This window comes from Lepisosteus oculatus, chromosome 8 (assembly GCF_040954835.1).
Source record: "Lepisosteus oculatus isolate fLepOcu1 chromosome 8, fLepOcu1.hap2, whole genome shotgun sequence".
Lineage (NCBI taxonomy): Eukaryota > Metazoa > Chordata > Actinopteri > Semionotiformes > Lepisosteidae > Lepisosteus > Lepisosteus oculatus.
Genome location: NC_090703.1, coordinates 9,934,520 through 9,944,178, shown reverse-complemented (window position 1 = coordinate 9,944,178; position 9,659 = coordinate 9,934,520). Strand labels below are relative to the sequence as shown.

General features: G+C 47.6%; 2 protein-coding genes across 4 annotated transcripts in view; both read right to left on the bottom strand.

Annotated features, from left to right (window-relative positions):
* Positions 1–213: 213 nt before the first annotated feature.
* On the bottom strand, positions 214–5,975 carry LOC107077738 (uncharacterized). 2 transcript variants are annotated; one of them, XM_015350102.2, is made up of 6 exons: positions 4,854–5,972; positions 4,162–4,229; positions 3,493–3,561; positions 3,046–3,129; positions 2,306–2,441; positions 214–1,656 (listed from the first exon to the last, which is right to left on the bottom strand). In XM_015350102.2, the coding sequence occupies exons 1-6, from the start codon at positions 5,083–5,085 to the stop codon at positions 1,049–1,051; spliced, it is 1,197 nt and encodes a 398-aa protein (XP_015205588.2). In that variant the 5' UTR covers positions 5,086–5,972; the 3' UTR covers positions 214–1,048. The 2 variants fall into 2 exon arrangements, with proteins under 2 accessions (XP_015205588.2, XP_069049290.1); XM_069193189.1 differs by lacking the exon at positions 3,046–3,129 and having other exon boundaries at positions 4,854–5,975.
* Positions 5,976–7,866: 1,891 nt separating this feature from the next.
* slc35f4 (solute carrier family 35 member F4) overlaps positions 7,867–9,659 on the bottom strand; it is a 39,935-nt gene continuing 38,142 nt past the window's right edge. For both annotated transcript variants that reach the window (XM_015350063.2, XM_006632217.3), the window contains exon 7: positions 7,867–8,706. In XM_015350063.2, the coding sequence (XP_015205549.1) occupies positions 8,465–8,706 (242 nt within the window). In that variant the 3' untranslated portion in view covers positions 7,867–8,464. The remainder of the gene's footprint in view (positions 8,707–9,659) is intronic.

Below are 9,659 nucleotides of genomic sequence, written 5' to 3'. Positions count from 1 at the left end.
ATAATTCACCGGCGTTTTCATGGGAAGCCTACTGTTTAACCCTGTATAATACCATCTTGCTATGAAACCACCTGATTTGTCTTCATAATGGGTATTATTTAAATTCCGTTTTATCTGTAGTGGAAAAGGAAACCTCACAGAAACACCCGAGTAACGCTTTGTCATGTTAATTATGTCAGCTGGAGGGGGAAAAAAAATCTAGACCTACACGGAAAGGGTTTTATTTTCCTGTTTGCTGTGTAATTCACAGAGAATAAACCAACACCTCGTTAATTAGCACTTCCTTCACATTTAAAGAAATAAAGATTTTACTATTTAGAAATGCGTAGAAGGAAAAGTAGAGTAGGTCTTTCCAGGGTGATATAACCAAATAGCTTAAACATCAGGATTAAAAACTTTCAAAACAGTTTTCTTTCTGTAGAGCAAGAGCAATGCAATAATTTAGTTAAAGATCATGCAGTTCTACCATAAACAGGACTGAAGTTGCATATACATATACATGTAACACATTTATGCATTTTCACTTTAGAAAATTTGTCTTCTTAAAAATAAAAATGCTAAAAATGCTCTAGTGGTTTAATATAATTAACAAAACATTGCTGTGCAAAGTCCAGTACAGATTTCTTGTGGCTCTCCTTCCCTAAAAAATGTCTCAAAACACTTATCTATGCTGTATTAGTTTCTCATGAAAATCTAGACTAGTGTCTAGGGATGTGCACTGCATTTTAAATTGTAGTCAAGTTGTACCAAATGCCTGTCCTTTAGTCTGTGAAATGCAGGTTTAATGAAAAGCTCAGCATTTTCCAGAATGAATGCTGTCCTCTGGGCCTCACGGAAAGATCCGTGCTGAACTGGGCTCTTCACAGCAGAAAGAACACTGGGAGCACAAATATCTCCTCTCTCCCTATCTGCCACCCACACTCAGGATCATGGTTGACACATTGCAGCCTTCTGAACTCCAGCTTCGTCTTTCTGGTAATTGAGCACCAGCAACTTTTTTTAATGTAGATATACCCCTCCCCCCCTCCACCCCCGCACCACAATGGGCCTAAAAGTCAAGGTCTAGCTGGTCTTGGAACGAGGGGTTAAGTTCAGGCCTGATTCTGGTCAGTCTGCCTGCGATCTTCTGCCTTCGTCTGCTCAGGGCCCTGCAGGCCCAGTCCTCCTCCTCAGGCCTCCAGCAGGGATTCTCGTCTTTCTCTCTGGCAGATCCTGTCAGGCCAGCACTCACCTCCCAGCAGGCCTCGTCTCCCCGCCCCCTGGCCAGCCTGCTGGCTCTCAGTCGGCTGCGCAGGTCTCCTTCCCCTCCCAGCATCCAGGTCTTTGTTTTGTCTGCTCCCTGTCTGGACTGCCTGGTGCAGGTTTCTGGAACCTCTCCCTGTCTGCGGTGCTGTGTCCTGATTGCCTGGAGCCCACCTTGCTCCCCGTCGGAACGGGAGCTGTCCTGCCCCTGTTCCTCCCAGACTGACCCCGGGCTGCTGGAGCGGTGCTGAGTGGTCCTGGGACTCTCAGCCAACTCCCACTCCTGTAGTCCAGGACTAGCCTCCACCAGGTCCAGGCCCTCTCCACTGGACGAGTCCCAGAAGATGTCTCTTTCAGCGGGCCTCTTGACCAGACGTACGTTACGCTTCCCTTTCCCTTCCAGCTCTCCTCTGTCTGTAGGGGTAGCAGAAATGAGGAAACACAGCCCATCACGACACGAGGAAGATTATTTCTTTGCCTCGCGTTTTGTGTTAAGTAAAGGAAGGTTTTCAGTGTGGCTATGACATGAATTCAGATTAAACTAGCTGACAAAGTCTGGATGTCTCTTGCCATGTCATCACATCCTACAGTAGGACTCTGCCCTGGGGATGCTGTCTGTTATTAGGCAGCTTTTGAGCAGGGAGTGTGTGCAGATTGTTTTAATGTTTCTTTATTAGCCCTATACAATTTTCTTGCATTAGGAATTAATCTTTTCACATACCCCAGCTTTTCTCCATGGAGACACAGACACACAGACAGGAAGAGAAGCTTGGGGTCAGAGCGCAGGGTCTGCCATTGTACAGCGCCCCTGGAGCAGTTAGGGTTAAGGGCCTTGCTCAGGGGCCCAATGGAGTAGGATTCCTCTGCCAGCCGCGGGATTTGAACCGGCAACCTTCCAGTCACAGGCACAGATCCTTAGCCACAGAGCCACTGCTCCTTGTGTGTCGCACCTATACCCACTGTTCCTCCTGTCTCTGCGTTATCTTTCCTGCCTTGTTTATTAGCTGCAGGAACACAGCCTGATTACAGCACAAACACGTGGAGGGAGGTGCTCTCATCTCACCGCTGGCCATGCAGACTGTCCCTCTGTGCCCCCTGTTGCCCCTCTGCTCCAGGATCTCTCGGACCAGGCGTCTCTGTGCTCGGCGCTGCTCGTGAGACTGACGACTGAGAGCCGCCTGGGCCTCCAGAACTCCCCCCTGTCGTGGGACAGAGACATAGTGACAATGGTAAGGGCGGTGCTTGTCGATTTAGGCTGTGCTGGGGCAAGCAAGCATCACAGAGAAATAATGGAAAGAAATGAGTATTTTTCATTGAATGGATGCTTACTTAATGCCAACGTGACTTTATCTGTTTTATTGGCAGGATCTTTTCAGCCCTACAGCTTAGAGACAGACATGAAAAAGCAGAAGTGAGATGCCAGTTTTTCCAGCTGTCTGTGGTGTGCATCCACTGGGAAGAAAACCTGCCAGGAGGAACAGGTCAATGTGGGCCAGCCCTGCAACACAGCTCTCTCTGGGGTTTCCACTCCACCAACACAGTAATCACGGCCCCTGGGACAGCTGTCACGGGCTCAGCGCACACCAGCTGTCTCTCCCACGCAATTCCACAGAAACCCACTGCTGCACCTTCACACAGCCACTCACTTCTGGCACGAACTAATGGGAGAAAGTTCAGGGCATGGAAAAAGGCAGCAGACGAGTAGAGGATACAGGGACAGAGCTCTGTGTCAGTCAAGAGCAGTCCAGTGCTCTAATGCGCCTGATCGCTCGCAGTCTGAGTGAAGGTTGTGAGATTCTGTACCTGCAGTGGGCCAGCCTTGCCAGAGCACTCCCTCTGCCTGTGGATGGGGGAGCGGAGAGAGTCCCCACCTTTTGGTAGTGTGCCCTGACATGCAAGAGAGAATGCAAGGGTCAGAGGGCGTGAGAGGGTCCCAGACACAGGAGGAGTGGGGTGGGCAGAGAACAGTGTTAGAATGGAGATGAGAGGTAGGTGGAAAGAGCTGTTACAGCCCAAGGTGATGGATGTACAGTACCTACCAGACCAAGAAAGCTTGAAGAGCTCCATTCAATCTATAGCTAGGGAAACAGTTTTCAATACCTAGTTTTTGTTACTGTCTTTAAGATAACTTCCCGAAATAGGTAAACCCAGCCTTCAGGCTTTGTTGGATTCTATCTGTAGATGAGAACATAAATCAGCCCATTGACATGAGCTCTCCTGGCAGAACTATGAGGAGGCGGAGCTTCTTACCAGGGCCGTGTGATTGGCCACTTCCTCGAAGAGAAATCCAGCGATGGGCAGGGCCAGTGGCTGCAGTCCCTGCCACAAGATCAGTCAATGTAGAGACATCAGTGTGCACAAGGTCACTACTTCATTATTGATCACTGCTGTCTTAGATCTGGAGATTCATGTGAGAACTACTGTATATACAGGAGAGCACAGGGTAATCATCTCTGAAACTGACATTCTGCTGCTGCCCTTGGTGAATGTTGTCATATACCTGGATAGTCTACATGCCCTGAGTGGAATAGCTACTGGACCCTGCCGATGTCTTGAAGTTACAAGAGGCAGCTTTTTTCTCCGGTAAAGAAACTACAGCTAACGTGAGTTTTTTTCTGATCGTAGGTTTGTGTTGAGTTTAAGCTCCGCACAAAAGCAAAACACAGACAACACAAGGAACCTGCGGTTGTGTTGTATAGGTTCCAATAATCAGTCTCCAGGGCTATGAAATAAACAGCATAACATTGTCCAAAACCATAATATATATACAGGTACTGTATATACATTGACTATGAGACAAAGTCTCTGTAGTTTAAAAATGAACAGCTCAGAGCATAGCCATTGCCCATAATCAGTCCATGCTGGTGTACCACAAACTCAGTTTCTTCACCAATTGGAGAAACACCGTTGTGTGCTGACCTGTGGCCTCTGAGGAGGGTGGGACTTAATGATGCTACCGCCCACACTGGTGCCAGGAGACTGGAGGCCTGCAGACAACAGGACACAGGGAAACATCAAGCAGTCACCACCACAGCACCACCACATCGCTAATGCCAATGAGCATTTCTCTTTGTAAAAGCAATTTAAAGTAACAGTAAATGTAGTGATGAAAGAACATGGAGCATTGTATTAAATGCACCTGGGACAGAAGAGAGCATCAGTACAAATATTTCTGTTCGACCTACTCGTGAGAAAACTTAAAGAGACCAGGGACTCCATTTTGAAGGGTGTTCTTGCAAAATCTCTACAGGGCCTTTCCTGCTGTCCCAGAAGGCCGCAATCCTGGTGCACACAGGTTGTCACGATCTCTCTCACTGCCAGTTTCAAAGCCTAATCTGCCTGTCAGTGCTCAGTGCTCTCCAGGGGAATCCATATTGCTTGGATTATGTACACACTATACAGGAAGACTACTATGGCACAGCACTTGTTTTAATTGGGGGGGAAGTCTAAAATAAAGTGATTATTTTTCATAATGCTTCCTCTTGTTCTGGTTTTAGTTTACATGTGAACTGGGCTCATGTCCAGAACCTGCAGCTGACATGAACAAAAACCTTATATACACCCCATCTGTGACTGTAGCCACAGCTGTGACAAACTGATCCATGACCTACCTGCAGAGCGAGGGGCGAAGCTATAAGTCATTTCCTGTCTCAGGGGAGGCAGCTGTGTTGTCCTTCTCCTTCCCAGACTCCCTTGCTGCTCCTGGTCACTGTGCAGTGGTTCCATCGTCCAGTGTGTGCAGGGTTGTCTCTTTTCCAGCCGCACAGGGCTCGCTCTCTGCTCAGAAGGGCTCTGGGATGGAGCCACCTGCACCGGCTTGGGTCTGGTACTGCTGGTGCCCATAATCCAGAAACCACCTGGTCCTGAGCAGAGTTTCTGTAATTAACCCTGAAATTCCCTTGTTAATCCAGGAATGAATTTGCTCTTGAACTGGTTCCCCCAGTGGTTATATGATTTTCCCAGTGACCATGCATGATAGAGTCAAGGTCTCAGAACGGTCCAGTTTTTTAGGGTCAATAACACTTCTGGCTCTTATGTTTGACTCAGAACCTTGAAACCTTTGAAAACTGAAAGGTCTTCTGACACAAATTATTATTTCATCCAAAAGCAGGACTGTCGGGTGTTTCATGGGCTCCTTTTGTGTCCTCCAGATAAAGCAGACAGCTGTTTTAATTGTGGGCTCCCACAACGCTGAGAGAATTGCTGCATAGCTGAGTTCGTCTGTGGCTCCATGTGCAAAGTTTTGTTCGTGTCTGACCCCGCTGTGCTGTTTCTGTACTTACCCAGACTCACCTGATGAACACCTCTCAGTCCCTGGGTATTTGCAGACCCTTCAGTTAGTCAGTAACAGGAAACAGAAGGACTGTGCCAGGAAAGTCCGTTGGCCACAGATTGTGAGGTGTCCTCGAGTCCCTCTGCCTGCCAGTCTGTGAGTCTGTCTGTCCTGTTCACACCCAGTCACCCCAGTCTGCCCCGAAACACTCTCTTCCAGGGCATGTTGATATACTACTGGAGGATTAATTATTGTCACCTACGTTTTCTGTGGTCAAACAAGTATAAACGTCTCTCTCTTTTTGTTATCGTCTTTTCCACACCCCAGTGAGCTGGGTTTCCATGGCAACTCCCTCCCCACAGGTTAGACTGTAACCACACCGAGTTAACAATTGAATGCCTTAAAGTACCCAGACGTGCAACCACCCTCTTCTGTGCGCTCCCCTCCTGCTGCCCAGCCATGTGTACAGAGTGTGGAGCAACAGGGAGCACAGATCAGCCTGCTTGCTCAGTGTTAGGAGAGTGCAGAGAAAGGGTGCACCCTGGTGAGTGTGTGTGGTTTTCTGCCTGGGCTGTGCCAGCTGGCAGCATGACCTGTTCATGACAGAGCGGAGCTGCACCCTCAGGAAGCTGTGCCAGCTTTTCAGGTAGCCTTCCACAATCACCAAGTATTCCCCCTGGAACTTGATTTGGTTCAATTAGGTAGGAAAATCCAAAGGGGTCCCCTGTCCATCCCTTGACCCCAGGCATGCCTATCTTGCGAGAGCTGCCCTCACCCCCTACCCCACGGAGAAGAAACCTCTTGGGCCCATTCTAGGCAGAGGTCTGGGCCCTGTTCAACTGGAATGGAGACACAGGCCAGACAAGTCACCAGGTCTGTGGGAGCAACTGATGAACCCTTGACACACAGAGCCAGGTTATTTCCATACAAGCATCTGCTTGCTTGTGCCCAGGCAGCTCAGTATAGGAACATCGGAAATCGGCTGATGTTTGATGGATAAGACTTGGCTCGAATTGTTTTGAACAGCATGTGTGGTCCCCCCTTTTGGTTCTGATTGTAGCCCATAAAGCAAGACGTTTGACAGAGGAGGCTGTATCATCCATATATGGGTGGTTACTTCCTTCCAGCATCACAGGCAGTCTCAATTGATTGAAGAGAGCCTCCTCTATCAAACGAGACGTGATCAATTGAGTTATTTTGATTGATAATTGAGCATTATGTGAGTGCATGCCCATTTAGGTAAAACAATTGTAGTAAAACAAGGGAAACGTTAGATTCAAAATCCCATGAAGTTGTTACTAGACCTCCTTATGACTTAAGATAATAGAAGGACCATGGGGGCATTTTGTGTCTCAAGAATGTAGAAGAGAAGAAATGATAATTTACCTCCCTCTGTCTCCTGCCCAAATCACCACCCCACCCCAGCTCTGATTTAATGAAGCAGCACTGCTAGTTTCTCCAAATCTGTCACTTCAGCAAACGCTTCATTAGAAAACACATTTCTCAGCACACTAGTCATTACCACGCGTTTCCTCCAAGTCGATTTCGCCCCATCGGACTGGCTGTCACGAACAGTCTGTGTTTGACTGCCTGTGTGTGTCAGTTACAAAGCTGCTGGAGCCCTGGCAATGCAGGCTTGTGGTACATCTCACAGCTGTTTAATCATACAGGAGGACAGATTTACATAACGGCACCTACTGGGTCCTTCACTGTCACAAGTCTCTCACGCACCGGCCAAGGTCCACAGCGGCTTCAGACACCAGTTGTTTCAATGCTCAGATATTCTCTCATGTTTATTTGTACAAGGTTTTCATCCGAAATGAAATCCCAAAACAGTGACTGCAGCAATCCAGTAAGAGCCTGTTCGTGGTTTCTCTCAGATCTGCGAGGTGAGAGCTAGTGCTTTCATATGTGTTGCTTAAGTCTTTGGGATGGCAATGTTTGGAACTTTAAAAAAAAAAACACCCATCTGTTTTCCTTATTCGTGGATTCCCATCCTGCCCTTTCCACTGTTTTTTCCATATTCTTTAGCTCTTTTTGGTTTCATGAAGTATTTTAGCTCCTTGGCTTGGACAAACTCTGGTTTTGGAATTTCTCCTGCAGAAAAATCTTAAGGAATGACATTTTTAAAAGCAGTTATCCGATGGAAAAGCAGTGAGTGACGGCACGCAAATACCACACAAGCATATCATCTATTGTTGCCACTCAGGCTCTTGCTTCCCTAATTGAGAACCTGTTCATGGTTTCACTTCAAAGATCTGCAAAATGAGAGCAGATCTAGTACTTTCATATATCTCAAAATAGCTCTCTGGAAAGCAGGGTTTAAACAAGCAAAATAGAAAACAAAATACTGAGGATCATTTTCCTTTTATTAAAAAAAGAAAAGAAAATCTTTATTCAGCATAATGTATTTTACACCCATTCCTGTATATAATAATACTAAATAAAGTTTAAACTGTCTCTGTTCCCTATAGATATAGTTTCTGAATGCGTAAATACAGGTAAGATAGGGCCATACCGGCCCTGCCAATGTTTATATTCACAGAATACAGTCCCTGGTGCTGGGAGGGGATGCTGGGATTGGGGGAGGAGAAGGCAGGAAAAGGAGGCGAAAGAATGGCGAAAATCTCCTTTCCTTCCAAGTAAACAGCCCACAGGCTCGTGTCGTTCCCTTCAAGACAGCTATTGCGGCTTACTCAGTGCTTAAAAACATATTCAAGGGAACTTAGATTTTGTTGGAGCCAAGCAAGGTTTTTTGTTGTTGTTTCGTTCCGGTTCTGGACATTAACAAGTGGAGCCGCCTCCCGTGCGGCGCCGAACAGAAGAGTCCCGTTCCCTCTCCCCTGCGCCGGGCAGAGGCAGAGAGCGTGCACGCCTGGCGGGGCAGGCAGCGATGCGCCCGGGGCATGCGGGGTCGGGGGTCGGGGGTCGGGGGTCGGGGGTCGGGGGTCATGCCAGCGGGATAGAGACGGCGCCGTTGGCGCGGCTGCGGCTGCGGGTGTGCACGCTGGACTCGGTCAGCTCCTCCCCGTGCTCCTCGCCCTTCTTCTCGGCGAAGGTGGCGAGGAAGCGCAGCGTGACGGAGTCCCACTCCTCGGGCAGCAGCAGCAGCAGGAAGCCCAGGCAGATGATGGAGGTGGCGGCCAGGCGCACCACACTGAAGATCACCTCGTGCTTCAGCACATCCACCGCTGCGCAAAGACACAGGCAGCCGCATGGCTTAACGTGAGATCTGTACCAGCACACCGCTCCAAAACAGTAAGTCAGAAATGTGTTATCAGCAGTTCCGGAAACATGCCTGCTGTCCTGTCATCCTCACAGCAGCTGGCACATGTAATACAGTATTCTTGCCAGATGCACAGCCATACCTACTGCAGCAAACCCAAGAACAATGAGACATCAGCTGAATTCAGCATTTGTACATGTGGTGTTCATTCATTCATAACCCTGCGAAATTAATGTACCGTGAAATATTTTCATAAGGGTGGTGGGCGTATGGAACAGACTACCCTGCTATTGAAGACGATACCTTGGACTCTGTGAAGAAACAGTTGGATGATGATCCTCAGGCCATTAGCTATTCACTACTAATTACCAATTGGTCTAGATAGGCCAAAAGGTCTGCTCTTGTTTTGAACCATTCTTATGTTCCTTAATATAATAAAATACACAAGCATCTGTTACCGCTAAAATGTATCTTGAAGGCAATCGTCAAAGCTAGGCTGCCACAGAAGAGTTACAGATATTTCTCCGGGATTTTCAGATTTCCATGGCAGTAGAGCCCCTAGTTGGATCAGCGATTTAAATGGATAAAGATGTTTATGTAAAGCTGCCTGGCGTACATGGAAGACTTCTGTTACTTCCTACTGAACATTCTGAGATCTGACCCCAAAAACAGCTGAAAGGTGAGAAATGGGAGTAATATAAAAAATAGGATTATAGAAGTGGGATACGTGGGATATAGGTAGTAAGTATGCTGCTTGTATCCTGCAGCAAAACCCTTTTGGTAAACTGGAAAATGTCTAGAATGTAAATGCAGGAAATTTAATAGATGGGTGGGAATGGAACTACCCCTTATTCTCTTCAGCAGCTTGGATGACATGTACACATCTGGTGCAGTGAAATATCCGACAGGAAGGTGATA

What these genes read in the sequence shown, in the direction of transcription:
- LOC107077738 (XM_015350102.2), bottom strand. Translation starts at nt 5,085, where the DNA reads ATGGGCACCAGCAGTACCAGACCCAAGCCGGTGCAGGTGGCTCCATCC. An exon ending in CTTCGCCCCTCGCTCTGCAG is followed by an intron (nt 4,230 to 4,853) that starts GTAGGTCATGGA and finishes TGTTGTCTGCAG; the next exon opens with GCCTCCAGTCTCCTGGCACC. An exon ending in TGGCCAATCACACGGCCCTG is followed by an intron (nt 3,130 to 3,492) that starts GTAAGAAGCTCC and finishes CTTGCATGTCAG; the next exon opens with GGCACACTACCAAAAGGTGG.